A 23,418-nucleotide genomic window follows, 5' to 3' on the forward strand; every position below is an offset into this window, starting at 1 on the left:
GATTTAGGATAAGCACATGCTTTGCTACCTGAGTGCTGTGTCCTGTGCAGGACAGAAGTCTGAGTGGGCGGGGGGGACTAGCCATCCTCAGCAGCAGCAGCAGTCCTGGCCCCCATGCCCCTCACTGCTGGCCTGCTCTCCTCCTTCCTCACAGCCAAAGAAGTCTCCTACCTGTATGTGAACACAGCGGACCTCCACTCTGGGCCCAGCTTTGTGGAGTCCCTCTTCGAAGAATTTGGTAAGCTACTCTCTGCTGACCTCAGCTGGAATCTATCCTTCCAGCTCATGCGCATCATGCATGTCCACCATCTCAGTCTCTAGAAGGGTCCCCTGCATCTGGGTCTGGCTCTAACATTACAAAATTGAGTCACCTCAGAAAAGTCCCTTTGCCTCTCTGGGCCCTGCCAGGTCTGAAGTCTAGTCAAAATCCATAGTTACAGGAAATCATCCCCTAGATTTGAGGAAGGGTAGGGATGTACACACAGGCCGAAGAATGCTGGCAACAGGGCCTTGTCTCGTCTGCTGCTAACATCCATCTTAGTAGCTGCCTGGTCTCTGAGCTGAGCGGTCTGGCAGCTCAGCAGAAAATGGAGCTGTGAGGGACTAGCAGAGGCACCTAGCATATGGGAGCAGCCAAGCCAGGCCGCGTGCCGGGTGTGTGCAATCCCTGATCTATCCCAAGGGAGAACAGCACTATACAACACAGGGAGAAAGCTGTGGGTCAGATGAGAGGATTCACGGACTGACAGACTTTGGGAAAACACCGTGCCTTCATTAAATAACCCTTGAAAACTTCCAAAGCACTGTACCAAACTGCATTATCCCATTTGATTCCCTGAAACACTGGGATTATTGTGACCACTTTATGGATAAGAGGGATGAAGTCACTTGCCCCGGATTACTAATGGAGGGGGTGCTTGGGCTTCCTGACCCCAAATCTAGTCCTCTTCTCACCCTGCCGTGCTCATCCTCCACCTACTCTGTCCTAATGGCCCGACTCCCCATAGACTGTGACCTGAGCGGCCTTCAAGACATGCCAGAGGATGAGGCGGAGTCCTGCAAAGCAGCCAGTCCTGAGCCAGCCAAGAGTCCATCTCTGAGACACGTGAGTTATTACACTCTCTGGCCCTCTTTTCCTCTGGAGGAGGTAGAGAAACTCTAAACTCTAATGCTGGGGATCCTCTTGACCATGAGAGATCTACTCTCTCTTCAGTGTGATGGTTAAGGCCATAAACAGCACTGTGAGAACATTTCAATGATTCATGATGATGAGCTCACTGTGCCAGTGCCGAGCAGGGATAATGTGGTAAACTGACCTGTCCCTTCAGGCCCAAAGGACTTGCCCACCCCAACTTCTGATTTCAGGAGCACAGGAGGAGTGATGCGGAAAGCTCTGGATCACAAGATGGATGGCCTTTGCCTTCCTCCCTTCTGCTGTGTGGCAGATCACTTCCCATCTCTGAGCCTGAGTTTTCACCTACAAAAATGAAGGTCTGGATCACAGACCAAAAATGAAGTTCCCAGCCTTTGGGGCCATGAAATTAGAGCAGGGGGCCAAATCACATCAAACATTATCTGTTGACTGCATAATTCACTATCATCACCACCATAAATGGCACCAGTTGTTGACCACTCATCATGTCCTTCCAGCACTCCTGCCTGGAAAATCCCATGGACGGAGGAGCCTGGTGGGCTGCAGTCCATGCGGTCGCTAAGAGTCGGACACAACTGAGCGACTTCACTTTCACTTGTCACTTTCATGCATTGGAGAAGGAAATGCCAACCCACTCAAGTGTTCTTGCCTGGAGAATCCCAGGGACGGGGAAGCCTGGTGGGCTGCTGTCTATGGGGTTGCACACAACTGAAGCGACTTAGCAGCCGCAGCAGCAGCAGCATGTCCTTTCATATTCAGAGACTGCATCCTGCCTTCTAGGAGCTCCTGTCCCCCTCACCCCCAGGCCCCTCCCTGTCACCCTGCTCCCCATGCTCTCCTGGTCTTCTGGTTTTCACACACCTCCTCTGTCCTCTTTCAGACAGCTGACCTGCCTCCACCACTCCCCAACAGGCCTCCGCCTGAGGACTACTATGAGGAGGCCCTTCCCCTGGGACCTGGCAAGTCCCCTGAGTACATCAGCTCCCACAGTAAGTTCTGGTCCCTGAGGGTTGGGGGTGAGGGGGAGAAGGCTCCTGTCCTGAAGCTCCTGTGTGTCCTGCTGGGGCTAAAGCGCCAAGCCTGGCACCATTCCGCCATACCCACCTACTGGGGAGGAGCGTGGGAGACCCTGACCTCTCCAGTGACAGCCTGGGTGGGCGGGCCAGTAGGCATGGCCTGGGGCTCAGGGGCTGGGGTTCCAGACCCAGTTCTATGTGACCTTGAACAAGCCTCTTCCCCTCTCTGGGCTTCTGTTCCTCTACCCTTGAAATAAGAAAGAGGGGCTAGATGCACACATATCAAGGTATTAGGGTGGAAGGTCACGAGTGCTGCGGCCTGGGTATAGGGACTTAACATCACATACAAGAAACTCTATTACGGTTTTGGGTGATGCACCATGTGTAGTTGAGCCTGCATAAGATATCTATCCTATCTTTTGGCAGCACAGAGGAATATTCTTCAACCATCAAAAACTACATGAGACGGGTCTGTCTGTGCTGATCAGAAATGAATCCCAGGATACATACTGGAAAAAAAAAAAATCAGAATACTGCATATAACATGATCCCATTTGCTTTTAAATAGGGTACTCACACATGCATTTAACAGTTTTTCTAGGATATGCAAGAAACTCTTGACAGTATTTTCCTATAGGAAATGAATGAGCAGAAATCTGGGTGAAAGGGAACATATTTTCCCATTCACACTCTTTTGTAGTGATTGTGCTTTTCATCATGTTGTAGTAAAATACACACGACATAGAACTGACCACTCCAACTGTTTTCAAGTGTCCAATCACTGGCGTTTAGTGCATTCACAGTGTTGCGTAGCCATCACCACTATCAAGTTCCCAAACATCTTCGTCAGTCCAGAAGGAAAGCCCATACCCAGTAAGCAGTCACTTCCTATTCCCCTCTCAACCAATCTGCTTTGTCTCTATAATTTGCCTCATCTGAATATTCCATTTAAACAGAATCATACAATATGTGACCTTTTATGTCTGCATTATTTCACTCAGCATAGTGCTTTTGAGCTTCATTCATGTCACTGCATGTATCAGTACTTCCTTTTTATGGACAAATAATACTCTATTGTATGAATATACCATATTTCGTTTATCCATCTGTCAGTTGATGGACGTTTGGGTTGTTTCCATCTTCGGGCTATTATGATATATTATTCTTATGATTAATAAACTAGTTTAAACAAAACTAGTGAAATGGTGGACTTGGACCAGGTAATTCATGGCCCTCTTCAGACTTGGGACCTATGTCACTGCCAGCAGCTGTTTATGTGAAGCAGCTGACTTTATTTTATCCACTTGAGGACAGAGAAGGAGGGGATGAAGTGCTGCTAGACCCTTAATCCCAGGACAAGCCCTCAGCTGGGTGAGGCTCTTTCCCCTCCCCAGAGAGCTCAGATGGGGCAGAGAAGCTGCCTCCTCGAGCAGTGGGGATCCTGGGGTGGGAGGGAAGGGAGTGCCTCAGGAAAGGCCAGGGACCTTGTCCAGGAAGAGGGCACCACGCCCAACAGGAAGTATCCTTCCCCTCTCACCAGCCTGCCAGGTGTCTGAGGGCTTTCAGTGCTCCCTCCCTCTCCCACCTGCGCCTCCTCCTTTCCCACCCTCACTCCTGGCCTGAGTACCCCATTCCACCCCACAGGGATGTCTCTAGCATCTGAGACCTCAGGATGTCTGCTGGGAAAAGCAGGCTGTGAGCCTCACTTGAGAGATATAACTGGGCATCCCAGTCACTGGGAATTTGAGTGCTGCCATCCTCAGAAAAACAGTAGGGCTGAGAGCCCAGAGCAGTGCTCTGATGAACAGCGTGGTGTGAGAGCAAGTTGGTCTGAAAGAAGGCAGGCTTCCTGGAGGAGGGGGTGGGCACCTGTCCCCTGAGCTAGCAACTTCAGTTCTGATCCAGGTTCTATCACTAGAAAAGTGTGTGGCCTCAGTTTCTTCATTTGTGAAGTGGGTCTGATACCTCCCTCCCTGCACTACAGAAATCAAGATAGTTATAATGATGTCTAGCATTTGTCTAAGATGTTTTATGTGCCAGACTTTATACTGAGAGTTCATATGCATTATATCACTAATCCAGGGTAGGAACTGTTCATGTCAATTTTATAGGTAAAGAATCTGAAATGCAGAGAAACTGTTTTCTTTCCAAGGTCACTCAGTAAATAAAGGAGATAGATTTGAACTCAGATCTCATTAACCCCAAAGCACATGCCATTAACCCACTGAGCTTCAAAGTATGCTCCAGAGACCATCCGTATTAAAATAATCTTAAATGTTAAAAAAAAAATCTGATTCCTTGGAATTCCATACATTTTCTATTTTTACATATGTTTAAAACTATCCAGTTAAATAGGTTTTTCCATAGTGCAGATTCCTCAGTTCAGCCCACACCAGTGACTCAGAATCTGTGGAGATATAGTTCAGGGATCTAAATTTTTTCTTCCTTTTTATTTATTTTTAATTGGAGGATAATTGTTTTATAGCATTATGTTGATTTCTGCCATATATCAACATGAGTCAGCCATAGGGATCTGCATTTTTTAAAAGACCCCAAATGAATGTAAGTTGGTGCAGCCATTAAGGGAAAAATATGGAGGTTCCTCAAAAAACTAAAAATAAAGAGTTATGATCTAGCAACCCCACTCCTGGGCATACACCTGGAGAAAACTCTAATTCGAAAAGATACATAGGACTTCCCTGGTGGTCTAGTGGTTAAGAATCCACCTGCCAATGAAGAGGACATAGATTCGATCCCTGATCCTGGAAGATGCCACATGCCACAGGGCAACTAAGCCTGTGTGCCACAGCTACAGAGCCCATATGCCCTAGAACCTGTGCCCTGCAACAAGAGATGCCACAGCAACGAGAAGCCTGCCCACTGCAACAAGAGAAAGCCTTAGGGCAACAACAAAAACCCAGCACAGCCAAACACAAATTAATAAATTTTTTGAAAAGAGAAAAGATACATGTAACCCTGATGTTCATAGCAGTGTTATTTACAACAGCCAAGACATGGAAGCAACCTAAATGTACATCAACAGATGAATGGGTAAAGATATTATATATACACATACATACACACACACACACAATGGAATATTACTAGGCCATAGGAAAAAAGAATGAAATAATGCCACTTGCAGCAGCACGCACAGACCTAGAGATTTTCATACTAAGTGAAGTAAATCAGAGAAAGACAAATACCTGAAGATATTACTTATATGTGGAATCTAAAGTATGATACAAATGAACTTATTTACAAAACAGATACAGACTCAGACATAGAAAATAAACCTGTGGTTACCAACGAGGAAAGAAGGGGATAAATTAGGAGTTTGGGATTTAATAGATCAAGCTAGGAAATACAAAACAAATAACCAGCAAGATCCTATGTACAGCACAGGGAACTATATTCAGTATCTTATAATAATAATGGAAAAGAAAAATAAATTAAAAGACCCTTGGTAGTTGTGATAAAAATACAATTTAGGATACCTCCATTCCTATATTATACTGACTCCCATGAATGGGAAAAGCACCAAAATTCAGCATTAGCATCTATTGTATGTATTGTATATATTCACTATTGTATGTGTTATTGTTATTTCCTCTAGTCCACTTCCTCCTCTGCAGGTTTAGAAGGAGAGGAGGGAGTGGATGCATTAAGAAGTGAGCAGAGGGGCTGAGGTGGAAGAAGAGACAAGGGCAAAGCAGAAAGGGGGTCTGGGCCCAGGTGCTGACACACCACTCCCTGTAGTCCAGTGACTGGAACTGTGACCACGACACACACCCACACATACCAGTGTTCTGGGGTCAGAGGAGAGAGGCTGACCACGCTGTGCCTGGGAAGGTCAGAGGAAAGATCTTTGAGCAGGGTATTGGAGGCTGAGTAGGAATTTTCTAGCTGTTGCTAAGAGGGCACAGGGAAGAGCATGAACACAGGCCTGGAAGTGTGACAGGGCCTGGTAGGGCCATTCTGGGTGACAGGAGCATAGGGGGCAGGTGTGGTCTAAGGCAGATGAGATACGGAGAGGAGGCCCCACACTCTGGCCAGGCAATGACTAGAAGCTCCACTCCCTCTTCCCGAGGAGGACACCGTGTCCAAGATCTTTGCCAGCCCTGGCACCTGGAGTCTGCCTGCATTTCTCCAAGTACTGCTCTTTCTGCCAACCCCACAGATGGCTGCAGCCCAGCCCACTCGCTTATGGACGGCTACTATGAGGATGCAGACAGCAGCTACCCCGCCACCAGGATGAACGGGGAGCTGAAGAATTCTTGTAAGTACTGGGTGGACGTTCAGTCCAGGTCTGTCCTCAGGGAGAGCAAACCTTGACCTGACCTTGGCATGCCCATACCCACTGCCCCCCTCAACTCCCTGGGGTCACCACAGAGGCCTCAAAGCCCTTGTTCTCAGTGATCCTGGGGTTCAGTGGGAAGACTGCTGAGTGGAGTTAGGAGCCCCCGACGAAGCCCTTGCCCTGATTCTCGGTGACTGACCTTAAGCAAGTGATTTACTCTCCCTGAGCCTCCAGATTCCTCTGTATCAAACAGGGACTTGCTGAGGGCCATGAAAATGACCTGAGACAACAGATGCAAAGATGATGGGTAAAGACAATAGCTGATGTTTACTGAGCCCTCAGTGAGTGCCAAACACTCAGCTAAACGTTTTGCATTTGTTGCTGCTCAAAATAGCCTAGTGAGGTAGGTATTATAATTTATTATGACCATTTCATTGATGAGGAAACTGAACCTCGAGAGGTAAAGTCACTGAGATCACAAAGCAAGTGGTAAATCTGAAAGACACAGGGCCCGTGTGGGAGCTAGGTCATTACCAGGATCACACCTCACACCCACCCCTTGGGCCCCAGAGCAGGGGTATCTGCAAAAGAGTAAGAAGGCCCACCTCCCCCCACACCGGGTGACAGCACAGGGACAGGTCCTTTCCTGTGGCTCCTGCAGACAATGACTCTGACGCCATGAGCAGCTCCTACGAGTCGTACGATGAGGAGGAGGAGGAAGGGAAAGGGCCACAGCCCACACACCAGTGGCCCTCAGAGGAGGCCTCCATGCACCTGGTGAGGGACTGCAGGATATGTGCCTTCCTGCTGCGGAAAAAGCGCTTCGGGCAGTGGGCCAAGCAGTTGACCGTCATCAAGGAGGACCAGCTCCTGGTGAGTGGCCACAGACGACAGCCTCTTGGCCTCACGTGGACTTGCGTGTGTGTGCGCATATGTGTGTGTGCGTGCAGGCGTGCCTGCCTCTGTTCCTCTGGGTTTGCTTTGTGCACAGAGGCTCAAAGGACAGTTCTTCTGAGAACAGAGCTCTCCTACCCAGGCAGAATTAAAAAAAAACAAACAATACAAAACGTGAAGAACTGATCGACTTTACCAAGTTTTGTTTTTCCAAAACATGATTTTTTTTATCACTTTAAAACAATGTTTATCGTTTTTCACTAAGTAAATGTATTTACTTATAAACCTAGAAAAAAAAATGAAAAATGATTTTTTTTTTAAAAATCCCATTGACCAAGAGCTAACCACTATTAAGTTTTGATGCATAAACTTCCACCCTCATTTCCATACATCTGTCTTTTCTGAAACTGAGCCCATGTAATACTTGTTATCATATAACTTGAAACATTTTTTTTAATTTATCATGTCTCATCATTATCATTTCATAAAAGAAATACACTTTTAATTCCAAAGTAAGTAAAGTAAGTATAAGGATGGGCATAATTTCTGGGGAAAAATGACACCTCTTTACCTGTTCAGCTCAGTCGCTCAGTCGTGTCCAACTCTTTGCGACCCCATGAATTGCAGCACGCCAGGCCTCCCTGTCCACCACCAACTCCCGAAGTTCACTCAAACTCACGTCCATCAAGTCGGTGATGCCATCCAGCCATCTCATCCTCTGTCATCCCCTTATCCTCCTGCCCCCAATCCCTCCCAGCATCAGAGTCTTTTCCAACGAGTCAACTCTTCACATGAGGTGATCAAAGTATTGGAGTTTCAGCTTTAGCATCATTCCTTCCAAAGAAATCCCAGGGCTGATCTCCTTCAGAATGGACTGGTTAGATCTCCTTGCTGTCCAAGGGACTCTCAAGAGTCTTCTCCAACACCACAGTTCAAAAGCATTAATTCTTCAGCGCTCAGCCTTCTTCACAGTCCAACTCTCACATCCATACATGACCACTGGAAAAACCATAGCCTTGAACAGACGAACCTTTGTTGGCAAAGTAATGTCTCTGCTTTTTAACATGCTATCTAGGTTGGTCATAACTTTCCTTCCAAGGAGTAAGCGTCTTTTAATTTCATGGTTGCAATCACCATCTGCAGTGATTTTGGAGCCCAAAAAATAAAGTCTGACACTGTTTCCACTGTTTCCCCATCTATTTCCCATAAAGTGATGGGACCAGATGCCATGATCTTACTTTTCTGAATGTTGAGCTTTTTTTTTTTTTTTTTTGAATGTTGAGCTTTAAGCCAACTTTTTCACTCTCCACTTTCACTTTCATCAAGAGGCTTTTGAGTTCCTCTTCACTTTCTGCCATAAGGGTGGTGTCATCTGCATATCTGAGGTTATTGATGTTTCTCCCGGCAATCTTCATTTCCAGCTTGTGCTTCTTCCAGCCCAGTGTTTCTCATGACGTACTCTGCATAGAAGTTAAATAAGCCGGGTGACAATATACAGCCTTGATGTACTCCTTTTCCTATTTGGAACCAGTCTGTTGTTCCATGTCCAGTTCTCACTGTTGCTTCCTGACCTGCATACAGATTTCTCAAGAGGCAGGTCAGGTGGTCTGGTATTCCCATCTCTTTCAGAATTTTCCACAGTTTATTGTGATCCACACAGTCAAAGGCTTTGGCATAGTCAATAAAGCAGAAATAGATGCTTTTCTGGAACTCTCTTGCTTTTTCCATGATCCAGCGGATGTTGGAAATTTGATCTCTGGTTCCTCTGCCTTTTCTAAAACCAGCTTGAACATCTGGAAGTTCACGGTTCACGTATTGCTGAAGCCTGGCATCTTACTAAACATGTATGCATTGAAACATGACCTCTTCTCACCTTGGAGCAATGAAAAGTTCATCCCAGGTCAGAATCAGGCCAAGAATCATGACATACTTCTTTCCACACATTATGCCTTCTTTTTCTTGACTTACTGCAATGGCTATGACCTCCAGTGGAGATTCTCTGGTGGCTCAGTGGTAAAGAATCCACCTGCCAAAGCAGGAGATGCACATTCAAACCCTGGGTCAGGAAGATCCCCTGAAAAAGGAAGCGGCAACCCACTCCAGTATTCTTGCTTGGAGAATCCCATGGACAGAGGACCTGGCGGGCTATAGTCCATGGGGTCACAAAGAGTTGGACACAACTTAGTGACTAAACAAGAACAACAAAGGACCTCTAGTGTGATATAAATAGAAGTGGTGAGAGTAGGCATATTTGTCTCAATCCAGATCTCAAAGGAAAGTTCAATAATTCACCATTAAGGCTGATGTTTGCTCGTGGGGTTTTTAGGTAGGTATTCAATCCAGATCTCAAAAAAAGTTCAATAATGTACCATTAAGGCTAATGTTTGCTTGTGGGGTTTTTTTGTAGGTATTCCTTATTATCACATTAAGCAAGTTTCCCTCTAAGAGTTTTCTAAGAGTTTATGTTACAAATGGATACAGAATTTTATCAAATATTTTTTCTGCTTCTATTGAAACATGTGGTTTTTCTCCTTTTTTCTGGTCCTACAATAAATTACATGGTTAGTTTTTGAACGATAACCCACTCTTGCACTCTTAGAATAAGTTTGATCTCTATGCAATATGGTTTTTATATGTCTGGATATTATATGCTAATATTTTGTTTATAGTTTTTACAACTATGTTACGAGAGACATTAGCCTATGACTTTCCTTTTTTTAATGTCATTGTCAGGTTCTGGTATCAAGGTAATGTGAGCCTCATAGTAAGAACTGGGAAGTGAGAATCATTATTCATCAACTATGGACTTCCCAAGCCCAACCCTCCATCTCTGCTATAACTCTCTCCCACATTCTTGCCTTGTAGCCCATTAATAGCAGAGAGCTGGCTTCCTCCCAAGACAGCCTGTTTCTTCTCTGGTTCTTTAGACTAGAATGGTCTTCCTGGTATTGTGCTAAAACCTGCCTCTTCCTAAATAAGTAGTTGTGACCCTTGAGACCGCTCAGTAGCCCTTGAGATCCGGAGCTTTCCCAAAGATGCCCCTCCCAGGCTTTTCATCTCTGTGGTGAACAGTCACAGGCCCTGTCTTCATGCAGTGCCCACAGTCGGGATGGGCGGGGAGGTCTCTTTGGGGTAGGTTGAGTTTCAGTCTCCTCCCTCCACTCTCCACTCCAGGAGGCCCTAACCCCTTCTCTTCCTGTCCAGTGTTACAAAAACTCCAAGGACCGGCAGCCGCATCTGAGGCTAGCGCTGGATGTCTGCAGTGTCATCTATGTGCCCAAGGACAGCCGGCACAAGAGGCACGAGCTGCGCTTCTCCCAGGGGGCTACTGAAGTCCTGGTGCTGGCCCTGCAGAGCCGGGAGCAGGCCGAGGAGTGGCTGAAGGTACAGGAGGGCCTGTGCCCTTCACCCACCCTTCCACCCTCCCTCCCTCCCTTCCTTCCTCTCTTCCCCAGGCCCAGCCCTCAGTGGGGTGGGCCCCTGTCACTGGAAGAACAGGCCTGGCTCAGAGGATCAGTACCTTTCACATGGCTAGGGCTTTATGTGGAAATGGGCCTCGGATATCTCCAGGAGGCAGACCTCAGCCTAGAGACCTATGTTCCTTCTAGCTATGTGAATCCCCTAACATGCCTACTGTGCATTTATCCTACCTGCAATGTACATCTCCAGGACTAGAGAGCTTAAGACCTCCTATAGAAGAAGCTGATTTTATCATTAGACAGGCTAATCCTTTTTTTTTTAATAAAGGAGAAATTCTTTATCTTAGATGAAATGTGCATACTTATAAGATCCACCTATGACCCAGTTCCTGCATCTTACACAACAATTAGAGTTACCATGCACTGAGCACTTACTTTGTGCCATGCATTGTGGTAAGAGCTTTATACACATGACTTCATTTACTATTCACTGTGGGACTAATATTGTCCCCATTTTACAGATGAGGAAGCTGAGGCACAAGAGCTTCTGTGACTCACCCAAGGTCAACCACCAGTGGTTCGGACCAGAATTGGAAGTGAATCCAATTCCAAGGAAAATCTAAGGAAATCTAGCCCAAAGGTGACAGGATGGCATAGTGTTGACGAGGGAAGACTTCGGTGCTATACAGACCTTAAGTTCAAGTCCCGGACCTAAGCAGCATTTACTGACTATGTGATCTTCTGCAAAGGACTTCACTTCCCCTGTGCCTCAGATTCTGCCTCTATAAAATGGCTCTTGTAAGCATTCTAGAAAGTACCTGACATAGAGCCTGCCAGGCAGCAAGTCCTCAGTAACTGTCAGCAACTACTGTGACGGTGACGGTGAAGCCCTCACCCCCAGGCCCTTACGGCAGACCTCTCCACCTCTGATCTTCCGAACAAAGAAACCAAAGCCCCCATTCCCTCCCTCCCCATCCTCTCTTCCTTCCTGTGATTACCAGCTCTCCCACTGGGATGTTTACTGATTCTCATTACTGCCTTTGTCTCAGGAGGGGAAGGAAGAGAGACAACCTGCCTGCTGGGGTGGGGGTGAGGGGAGTGCTCTGTCCTAAGGGACTGTGGTTGGGTAAGAAAAAGTCCTAGACTTGGAGTTAAAGAGGCCTGTCTTGGTACCCCAATTAGCGCAAACAGTAGGGCAGAGCCTCATCATCCTCATTTGTAATTTGGGGACCAAAGTACCCCACCCCACAAGGCTGCTGTGGGGATATACAAGGGGATAATCCAGGCAAAGCCACCTGACAGATGAGCAGCAGCGGTCTGTTACTATTTCATGATCAGGATGCTTGTGCTGCATGGCCGCAGGGGAGTGCCTTGGGGTCTCAGTTTCCACATCTTTGAAATGAAGAGAATAATCCTGGCTATTCTGCAGGTTGTTGTAAAGTTCCAACATGTCACAGAAGTGAGTTCCTCATGCCTGTGCGGGGCATACACATGGCCCTTCACACCCATCATCTCACTGGTCCTCACACCCCCAAGGAGGTAGCAGAGGACCCATAGCATCCCCATGTTACAGATGGGGAAATGAAATCCCAGAGCAGGGACATGGCTTTGCCAAGGCCATGCAAATAATTAGTAATGGCGCCAGGTCTAGAAGCCAAGCCTCTAGGCTCCCAGCTCCTTACGTTTTCAATTCAAGGGACAGACACAGGAGAAAGCCTGTTCAGATCCTGATGTGCCCTACACATGGGGCAGGAGGCCCTGTCAACCTGTGTCCCACCCAGTGATCCCAACCGCTCTGCTGGGCCTCATTCTTGCTGCTGTCTCCACAGCACCTCTGCCACCTGCTCACAGTGTGTGTCCTCTCCACAGGTCATCCGAGAGGTCAGCAAACCCGTCGGGGGCACTGAGGGGGCAGACGTGCCCAGATCCCCAGTCCTCCTGTGCAAGGCGGACCTGGACAAGGTACCTCTGTCTTCACAGGGTCCCTCTGAGACAGACAGTGGGAGCTCAGCACAGGCTCTGTCCCAAGGGACGCGCAGGCTGCTGGTGAAGCCAGACATTGACCAGGCACTTAATAAACGTCTACTGAATTCATGAATGCCCATGTCCAAGGTGCAGCACAAGCCAGAGGAGGGAGTGCCTACCCTGCCAGGACAGGAAGAGGTCACGTTTGAACCAAGCCATGAACACCAAATTGGAATCAGTCAGTCAGACAAGGAGTGTCCACTGGGACATAAATGAAGCAGTCGTTTCATTCTATCAGGCCACCGGCAAATACATGCTAAAAAGCCTATGTTTCACTAGGTGCTGTGGGTGATCATGGGACTCAGCCCCAAATCCTAAGGGAGGTTAAGACCCCCACATAAGGGTCTCACACGACATAATAAAGGCTAGCATTATAGAAAATGTGACTGTGGCCAGCACTGTTCTAAATGCTTTGTGTGTGTGTACCGAATTTAATTTCTATAATTCTTTGATGAACTGCATTTTCAGAAAAGGAAGCCATGGCAAAAAGATATTTGCCCAAAGTCACACATAATAAGAACAGAGCTAGCTGATCACACCCAGCCAGCCGACCGGTGGCTGAGTGTACAGCAGGAGGGTAGCTAAAATGTTCAGGTGGCGTTTCTGGAGAAGAGTGGGAGTGAGCACGTGTTACTGGTGGCTCTCTCTCCACAGACTCCTGTGATTGAGCTGTCATCATCATCAAGCCAATTCCAAAGTGCACACAGTGTTTCTTTATATTTGCTGTCTATCTTGATGAAAACCTTAACATCTGTACATCATCACAGAACAAACAGGAGCCACAACTTCTGTTTCACAATTTACAGAGGTGATTCTTTATACTTGACAGTTCTGTCCCATTTCTGACAGTTGCCATTTTTCCAACCTTTGGAAACTTGAGAGAATGCACAGACTCTCTCATTTCCCCTGCCTTCTAGTACTATGCTTATAGCAAAGCATCCCTGAGCCTGGTCTGGGGTATCCCCAGAAAAGGTTTAGGGGCCTCAGAGCTCTGTAAGTTCACCTTTTTAAGTGGATAGGTATCATTGTAGTCTTGTCCTGAGTCTGGCTGGCACAGTTTAGCTTCTTAAAGTGGGACAGTCACATATCACACAGATGTTAGAAATGACAATTTCTAACAATTGGCCTCACAATTTCACTTGTGCCAGTTCCCTAGTGCCTCACAGCAGCCCACTGACAGGAGGGTAATTCAAGTGAGAAGGCTTGGAGAGATGAAAGGATTTTCCCATATCCCCACAGCTAAGGAGAGACATCATTTCTTCCAAGGCCCATCTTGACTATTCTACCCCACTCCTTAATAGGAATGAATGAATGACTGATCCAAAGTTGGCATAATAAGTAAAAATACTGCTGGCTGACCATGAAGTTGTTACCATGGGCTGGGTGGGGGTGGGGTGTGTGTGTATGTGTGGTATCTTTGCCATTCTCTCATCCAAGCTAGAATTGTAATGGATTCCTCTCTCATCACCATTCACATTTACTGATCACCGAGTCCTGTTACGACTGTTTTGAAAATGCCAGCTCATCTTTTTCCTCATCCTCACAAGTGCTTGGCTCACCCTCCTATCAAGTCTCACATTGCCCAGGATGACATTCGTACTGCCCCTTTTGCTTCCAGTCTTGCCCCCTCCTTGTCCATCTCCCATGATGCAGCTGGGGGGCTTACAAGACCAACTTCACCACTGTCCCACTTAAATACCTTCTTACCTCCCCATCACCTACCAAATATGGTCCAAACTCCCAGGATTCTAATCTCAGCCTATTATACTGAATTTCTCACTCCCCAAATAGACTGAATTCCTCACTTCCAAATAAATGGAAGACACAACCACCCTAAGTCATAGCTGTCCTCCTCATACCAGTATGACAGTTGCTGACAAATATTTCTTTAGCTAATCCTCATGTACAGGGGTCAAGCGGAGACTGAACCAAGAAAGGGAGACTTTGAGTGTGCCTCTGACAGGGGGCTGTCTGTGTTCCTCCCCAGAGGCTGTCCCAAGAGAAGCAGACCTCGGATTCTGACAGCCTAGGCATGGGTGACAGCTGTTCCACTCTGGGCCGTGAACATGGTAGGAGCCTCTGGGGGCTCAGGTGGGAAAATGCTAGAGCTGGGAGGGGCCTTGCCATGAGCACACGCAGTGCAGATCAGGTCCTGACCATTCTGGAGACCTAGCTGATGTGACCTGGACTATCCATACTGGGCTAGGCCTTGTATGCAGATTCAAAGGCTGGGGGGAAGGCTAGGGGCAGGTGGATCTGGAACTTGGGGCTCCCTCCCCTCATCTAACCCATCTCCACGGTAACAGGCAAAGGGAAGAAGAGCAGCCTGTCAGAGCTGAAGGGTTCAATGAGCAGAGCTGCAGGCCGCAAGATCACCCGTATCATCAGCTTCTCTAAGAAGAAGGCACTGGCTGATGACCTGCAGGCGTCCTCTACTGAGGAGGTTCCATGCTGTGGTGGGTACCATGCATGCAGAGAATTCAGACCCTGTTGATGGGGCCAAGCCAGAAGACCCTCCAGGCCTAATCTACCTCATTCCTAAGGCAGAGGATAGAATCCTCCTAGACGACTAATCCCCCACTCCATCAATAATCCATGCCAATCCACCACTTCTCCTCCATGAGGCCCTGGCACCTAACAGAAGGAAAAGTCAACCAACTGTCCTATTTCTATGTTCCCTATGACATTCGTGCCAATCACTGCCCATCTCTGGGCCTCAGTTTCCTCTACTATGACAAAAGGAGAGTATCTTAACTTCCCAGTATATAATATAATATACCAAGTGTTTGAGTTATGGTCCAGTCTTACAAGGATATTTCTTGAATAAAAATATTTAAGGACTTTATTGTAAACACATAAAATGCGAATTAAAAGTAGTTTGAAAGAAAAGAAACATTGTTCATCTAAACCCATTGTTCCATATACTGGAATCCAATAAAAAAAATCATGTGTTTTAGGTAAACGATAATATTCTGCTAACCTGGAAAGAACATTATATATAAAGAACATGGATATAAAGAAATGTTTTGTAAGTGGACGAGGACACTGTTATGGTAAAAAATAAATTAAGACCTAAAACATTAAAGGGAATTCTAAAGTCATCAGCCACCAGCCTGCCCCTCACTTGTTTTTAATTCTTCATCCTGGCTACATGTTTTTTGTTCCCACATCTGCCACCAGGTGTCAGCATCAGCCATTGTTTTCTGTCCTCCGCGATTAGTTTTTGCTATTTTAGGCGGAAAGGCAGAAGGAAGAGTTGTGTCTTTCATTCATTATATATAGTAGTTCTGTCCTTTTCATCAAGGTTGGTACGGTCTGAAGGCTGTGCAGGTATGTACAAATATGATTATCAGTCCCCTGTTCACAGATAACAAACTGAAACCTGAGGTCACAGACCAGGAATGAGCTGACTCAGGACCCGAAGGCCTTTCTCTCCAGCTAGAGTACAAGAGTTACCCAGGCCCTCTGTCCCTGCACCCTGACTTGTATCCCCCAGGACTGTCAGGAGGTCGCATCGCTGGTCTCTCCCTCCCAGGGTATCTGAATGTGCTGGTGAACCACGGATGGAAGGAACGCTGGTGCCGCCTGAAGTGCAACACCTTGTATTTCCATAAGGACCGCACAGACCTGCGGACCCACGTGAACGCCATTGCCCTCCGCGGTTGTGAGGTGGCCCCAGGCTTTGGGCCCAGACACCCATTTGCCTTCAGGATCCTACACAACCGGCAGGAGGTCGCTATCTTAGAGGTGAGAAGAGAAAATAGCTTAGGGGTGGGAGCTAAGAGGAGCTCTGGCCTGGAGGTTGGCTTTTGTCCAGGGGACCTTATTGACATTACAGGGACTAAGGAAGAGGGAAAATGAGCCAACTGTCGCCAAGTAGCCGGTTAAACTATAGAACACCCACTTAAATGTGAATTTCAGATAAACGATAACTAATTCTTTTTAGTACAAGTATATCCCATATTTGTGACATACCTATGCTAATAAACCATTGTTTATCTGAAATTCAAATTTAAGAGAATTGTGCATTTTTATTTGTTAAATTTGGCAACCCTAGACCCAAGGTTTGTTTATTCTACCTTATAAATATAGTCCCAAGCCTGAAAGGCATCTAGTCTAACTCTGATTTAATTTTGGAAACCTCTCTACAATTTACTTCCCACCAGTGACTGTTCATCTCAGATAAACCATTGCTCCTCCCACCAAGCAACTAAATTTTTACAAAGATTCTCTCCATATTGAGTTGAAATCTTAAAACTCTGTGTGGGAAGCAACTACACCTGTTCTGCATATTTTTGTTTTTCCAGAACCCAGCCTGATATCCAGCAATCCTGGGCTGGACAGTATTGGGCTCAATGAGGGACAGTAAGGACTCAATTAACATCTGTTGGACAAATGGCTGACTGACAATGTGATTTCATTTCACCCACTCATTTTTCCTAACTACCCACTGACACCAGGCCTCCTCTCTGGGGTCATACAGAATACACTGAATCTCTCTTTACATGTCAATCCTTCAGCTATTTAGAAATTTTAAATATAACTGGAGGAAAACCTAAAAACTACCCCCTCATATTACAGATAAGTAAACTGAGGCCAGGGCAGTCACATGCTTCACCTGAAGCTCCACAGAGGACTGATGGCCTCTTGGTTTTTTTCCCACAACTAAGACCCAGCCTCTTGGTATTGTTTTCTTTGCCCAGTACCCACTGCCTCTCTCAGTTATTAAATGTAAGGAAATATTGATTCTGTATGTCACTTCTACTTTTGATAGCTTGAGATGGGTCTTTTACTTTTCTTCAGAAAAAGCTTTCCCTTTCTCTTCACAAAGAGCTTTCTGGCAAAAACTGTGCTTTTTAAATTCAAGTTTCTAGTTTTTGTGTGCTAACTTGATTTTATGATGATGCTCTTTAACATTTCTCTGAGAGTATTTATCAAGTGCAAAAAAAATAAGAATAGGAGCATCTTGAATGATGTCATTAGTAATTTAAACATAATAGATTTCTATTTACATTAACTTATATTAATCTTATATCCTACACAAATATATTTAGAAGTCTGCATCTCATATGTTGTTATTAGATGTCCATAGAATATTTAGAAAAACTGGCAAAAAGATAAACATTCCTAAATTTCAAAAAGTAGAATTCTTTTTGTGTGTGATTCAATTATATATACACATATATTATTTTTGAAATTATTTTCCATTACAGGTTATTGCAAGATATTGACTGTAGTTTACAGCAAATCTTTGTTGCTTGTTGCATATCTATTTTTTAAAATTAGAAATCTAGCATTCTATTCATACTAAGTCAAACAGGTGGAATCAAACTGTCATAACTTTTTTAGTTAGGCAAAAATTCATAAGTTTTCTAATATATATATTATATATTTTATTTTATGATAATGTTCTTTAAATAAAAACATGTGTTTAGTTGACCAGCAACTTCTTAGAGATTCTCCTGTATACAATATTATATATAATTGGCATTTATGATACAAGAAAAACATGTGGGTTATGTGATAAATGGCCTCCTCATTTAATAAAAAGCAAATATTAAAAAAAAATTCAGAGAACACCTAAATTTTGTTTTCCTATCCAATCGGTCTGGAAGGCTCTGAGGATAATGAGTGAGGTTATATGTTTTAGAGAGGTAGTTGGGGAGGGAGTCTCTATTTCTCACCCAGAAAACTTGGTTTTCTGGATGAGTGTTCTAGTCTTGCTCCTCTTGGATCCCTAAGTATTGGGTCCAAACAGATACTATACATATATGGGTTTGGCTGAAGTGAGTGGGTAGCCAGAGACCCTGAATGTGCCACAGTGAACTCAGCTTATGCCTTCTCTCCCTCAGGCAAGCTGCTCAGAGGACATGGGCCGCTGGCTTGGGCTGCTGCTAGTGGAGATGGGCTCCAAAGTCACTCCCGAAGCACTGCACTATGACTATGTGGATGTGGAGACCCTAACCAGCATCGTCAGTGCAGGGCGCAACTCCTTCTTGTAAGGGCCAGTACCCCACAGCCCCCCAAAGCTGCCTACAACCTTTCCTATCTCAGCTCCCTCTCAGAGGCGGATTGGGAGGGAAGGGAGGATGGGCTGAGAAAGACTGCTTCCTTGGGAAGTCAGAGTGGGTGCCTTCCTCTTCCAGCAGGAGGAGAGAAGCTGGTTAAAGGAGGAGGCTCAGGGTTGAGGATGCTGTGGATGGAATGAGCCAGAAAGGAGAAGCTCTTTTGGACCATGGCCTGGGCTCTGCTCTCATGCCACAGAAATTTAGGGTCCCCATACCCTTGAGCCTCTGGGCAGGCATGAGGCTCATCTGCGGAGTTTGCATTATAAGTGCCAGCTTCGAATTACGGCTCTATCATGAGCAACAGCTTGGGTGGGTTGGTTGCTTGCCAGCCTGGATCCTCTGTTTTCTCACGTACAGAATGGAGGTGATGAATAACCTGCTTCCTGGATTGTGAGAATCCCATGCATCCCTGCCTATAAGCTCTAAACACATCAGTGGCACAGTGCTGCCTGGCATGGCTGCTATCACTAACTTTCTGACCTCCATTAAAAGCTGCTGCCAGAATCAAATAAGTGGACAGGAAAGCACTGTAAGCTGCATAAGTATCATTGTCACATCATCATCATCATCCCTTGTATTTTCTAGATATGCAAGATCCTGCCAGGATCAGTGGCCTGAGCCCCGAGTCTATGATGATGTTCCTTATGAAAAGATGCAGGTATGGTCCCTTGGTTCTTTGGGGGACATGGCAAAGGCCACTTATTAGCTCTCCCCCTCTCCTTCCCTATTCCTTTGCCTCAGAGAAATCATTTCTGTTTAACCAGCACCTGGAAGGTAGGGGAGAGGGGACCTTCTTGCCCCAGACTGTGGCTTGGGAGAATCTCTGGAACAGGAGGCTGGGCAGTGTGGAGGAAAGAGCCCCTAGCCAGGAAGGAGAGAGGGCTCTGCAAGGTACAGAGCACTGCTCCAGTCTGAGCAGGCTGGGGCTCTCCACCCCTGTTACAGCTCTGTGAACTGACTGATTCAGTAGTTGTCTCAGGTGGATTTAACTGAGTGGCTGCCCCCACAGCCCTTTACCTGGTGGCATCCACAGTCTGGGCTTCAGTTCCCAGGACAATCTCTCTGTCTTGCTCACTAAACCAAGAAGACGCCAGCTTATTAACTTACAGTAAGGCCTCTGTAGCCATCACATGACCCATACTGCTCCACAATCTGCCCTGTGCCTCCTCCTGCCACGGGAGAGCAAGAGGACCACATTCTGACTAGGCATTGTTTGGTGAGTCAGGCCTCACAGCTCATGCACAGAGAGAGGGAATCAAGGTGCCAAGGAAAGCAGATGTGTCTGCAGGCCAGGACCCCTGCCCTGGACAGTGCTAGGTGACCATCTGAGCTCTTACCTCTAGGTCTTTCAAGAACTAAATGAAATACTTTATGGAAAAAGCTCAGCACAGTACCTAAACACTGGAAGGTCTTATAATGAGGGTAAATAATACTGCTATTATCAATATCATTATTATATGACTATTATATTCCACTCATGGTTTCCTGAGCTTTGACAAGATGTTGAGTGTTCTCACTACTCTTTCATGTGAAAATGTATAGCCAGTCTATTAAGTTATGCCACTTCTATCACTGGCTGATCTCAACTTTGACTTTTTTTTAACTTAAGACTTTATTTTAGCAATTCAGAAAATTTATACATCCAATTGATGTACTGACAAAATTATCTATGGTAAATCAAATATGGTCACCCAAAGTCTTTTGAGACTTCCTAATTTTCCACTCAGCAGAAATTCCAGTTTAGGGTTGCCTTTAGGAAGGTATGAGGATCAAGTAACACTGCCAGTGCAAGTGGTTTATAGACTGCTGAAGACTGCACACAACTAAAAATGTAAGGCCAAGACCTCAGAGGTCAGGCAGCACTCAGCCATCAAGTGCACATCACTGAGGGCTCAGAGCCCACCCATGCTTTATCTTCTCCTTCCGTCTCCCACCTAGGACGAGGAGCCTGAGCGTCCCCCTGGAGCCCAGGTCAAGCGCCACGCCTCCACCTGCAGTGAGAAGTCCCATCGGGTGGACCCACAGGTCAAAGTCAAGCGCCACGCCTCCAGTAAGTTCTGTGTGCAAGGGAGGAAGGGAGGGGAATGTCTAGGACAGAGGCAGGGCGGGGTGGGGTGGGGGTCTCAAAATCAGATCCTTCCAGGGGTCATGTGGTAAGTGAGTAAGGAGAGGTGTAAGAAAATACTCTTAAGAAAAATAACAGCACAAGCAGTGTGATAAACGGCAGTGAGCAGGAGGCCTCAGAGGGAAAACAACAGGAATGTGTTGGGGGAGACTGAAGGAAACTGCAGTGCTCAGGCCCCAGCTCTAGGGGCAGCCAACACTCAGCTCCAGCCAAGGCCCCCAGGCAGCACTGCCAGCTCAGATTTGCCAATTATTCAAAACAAACCAGAAATCTACTTATTTTTTAATGTTAGCAATTATTTTAAAATTTTAACACTACATAAACCCACATATATAGAGAGGGAGAGTTCACCTCTGTGTCCCAGCTCAGGCTCTGCCTAGCACTTCATAAAAGTTTGTTGAACTGCCTGATTGCCACACTGCAAAGTAATGACTGTGTCGGAAACCCTATGGTAAAAGGTCTCTTTAATTCCCAACATACATCTCTACTCCTGTATGATTTATCTTTATGAGCAAGCCAGCCTTCTGTAGGACAGCATGTCCCAAGAGTCTTCTGTTGCTTTTACTTTCTTCCCCCTGTACCTGAACAGAGTCAAGTTCTAGTCTTTGCTTTTTGAAGATTTATTTTTTTAAATACTTTATGATAACTCCATATCATTGTTGTTTATTTGCTCAGTTGTATCTGACTCTTTGACCCCATGGACTGTAGGCCCACCAGGCTCCTCTGTCCATGGGATTCTCCAGGCAAGCATACTGGAATGGGTTGCCATTTCCTTCTCCAGGAGATCTTCCCCACCCAGGGATCAAACCCACTTCTCCTGTATTGGCAAGTGGGTTCTTTACCACTGAGCCACCAGGGAAGTCCACTTCATTAGCACAGATGATCTCTTCTAGAGTCAGGAGATTTGTATTCCATTCCTTACTTGGTCACTAAACTACTATGTAACTTTGGAAAAGTCCCTCCCCTCTCCAGAGTTTCCTCTCTGAACAATTAAAGGGTTGTTATAACATTCCTTATGCTCTATGCTTGTGGACACTAGAAATGCACAGCCTTATGGAATACCCATTTCAAAATGGGAAACTGAATTGAAATAAGCATGAAATAAGATCGAAGAAATCACAAAATGTAACAAAAAAAAAACTAGAACAAAGATAAAAAAAATTCTTCATATCAAATCTTATACTGAGGCTCAGTTTATAAGAAAGAGAAAAAGTGGAGCTGCTTTTCCTGGAGTCCAGAGACCTGCTTGGCTTCCCTCTTACTCCACACAGTAGCCTGTTACCCATCATTGTGAAATCATACAGCTCCTCAAAGATGGTTGGAAACCATGGATCTAGCCCAGCAATGTTTTTCAGATGAAGAAACAAGAACAGGAGAGAAAGGTTTTACCCAAGATCGTGTATTAATTACCTATTGCTACATAACAAATTACCCAAAATCCCACAGCTCAAAACATAAGTATGTGTTATGTCAGTGTTTCTATGGATCAGGAATCCCGAGACAGCTGAGTTAGGTAGCTCTGGCTTAGGGTCTCTCATGAGGTCACAGTCAAGAAGCCAGCTGGTCACCTGAAATCATCTGATAGCTTGACATGCTAGAGAATCTGCTCCCAAGGTGGTTCATGTGTATGCCCGGCAAGTCTGTGCTGGCTTTTGGAAGGAAGCGTCAGTTCCTTGCCATGGGGACCTCATCACTGGGCTGCTTGTCCTCATGACAAGACAGCTGGCTTCCCCCACAGCACGTGACCCAGGAAGGAGGAACAGAGTAGAAGCTGCATTGTTTTCGTGGACTGGCTTTTGTGATCACTTCTGCCACATCCTAATGGTTACACAGGTCAGCCCTGTCCACAGTGGAAGGGGACGGCAAAAGGACACAAACACAAGAACACAAAAATCATGGGAACTGAGGGACTACTGAGGAAACGGTGGCATTAGAAGCTCCACAGACCTGTTTCCCAGAAAACGACCATAACCAGTGAGGACTGCTAAAACAGTCATCTAAAGTCTCCAGAAACTGTCCTAAGGGCATATGGCAAGTGAAGATTTGCTCTAGATAATTTACTAAATCTCAGTTAAAACACTGAGACTTTGTGACATCTGAGCCACAACCCATTCCTTTACCTCTTTCCCAACTCAGTGAGGCAGAATCTCTACTCTAGGCAGCTGTGGACAAGAAAACAGGGCTCTCTCTCCTCTCATTCCCAGTTAAGAGCAGCAGTATCTCCCCAGTAAGATCAAGTCACCAGCATTTCTTATTACCACCAATTATGTACTACTGACATTAAATCACAGATGAGTGCAGCCCACAAGTAGGGTGCTCCCAGACTCCATTCATAGGGCAAATGCTGTACTCAAGGTTGGGCAGGCCAAGGATATGCCCTCACCCCAGATCACTCATAAGGCAGGGCTTCCACACTAG

At 46.0% G+C, this 23,418-nt stretch overlaps 1 protein-coding gene and 1 long non-coding RNA gene across 18 annotated transcripts in view; one reads left to right on the forward strand and one right to left on the reverse strand.

Annotated features, from left to right (window-relative positions):
- LOC133251469 (uncharacterized) overlaps positions 1 to 23,418 on the reverse strand; it is a 117,904-nt gene that overhangs the window by 75,371 nt on the left and 19,115 nt on the right. The window lies entirely within an intron of this gene.
- Positions 1 to 23,418, forward strand: part of AFAP1L1 (actin filament associated protein 1 like 1) — a 76,176-nt gene that overhangs the window by 36,062 nt on the left and 16,696 nt on the right. For 2 of the 4 annotated variants that reach the window (XM_061423975.1, XM_061423973.1), the window contains 13 exons: positions 155 to 238; positions 1,008 to 1,105; positions 2,034 to 2,142; positions 6,350 to 6,448; positions 7,131 to 7,342; positions 10,538 to 10,747; positions 12,652 to 12,744; positions 14,795 to 14,876; positions 15,114 to 15,263; positions 16,343 to 16,554; positions 18,660 to 18,805; positions 19,461 to 19,533; positions 20,814 to 20,925. In XM_061423975.1, the coding sequence (XP_061279959.1) occupies positions 155 to 238; positions 1,008 to 1,105; positions 2,034 to 2,142; positions 6,350 to 6,448; positions 7,131 to 7,342; positions 10,538 to 10,747; positions 12,652 to 12,744; positions 14,795 to 14,876; positions 15,114 to 15,263; positions 16,343 to 16,554; positions 18,660 to 18,805; positions 19,461 to 19,533; positions 20,814 to 20,925 (1,680 nt within the window). The remainder of the gene's footprint in view (positions 1 to 154; positions 239 to 1,007; positions 1,106 to 2,033; positions 2,143 to 6,349; positions 6,449 to 7,130; positions 7,343 to 10,537; positions 10,748 to 12,651; positions 12,745 to 14,794; positions 14,877 to 15,113; positions 15,264 to 16,342; positions 16,555 to 18,659; positions 18,806 to 19,460; positions 19,534 to 20,813; positions 20,926 to 23,418) is intronic. The other 2 variants (XM_061423972.1, XM_061423974.1) reach the window with 2 other exon arrangements.

Source organism: Bos javanicus, chromosome 7 (genome assembly GCF_032452875.1).
Source record: "Bos javanicus breed banteng chromosome 7, ARS-OSU_banteng_1.0, whole genome shotgun sequence".
NCBI lineage: Eukaryota > Metazoa > Chordata > Mammalia > Artiodactyla > Bovidae > Bos > Bos javanicus.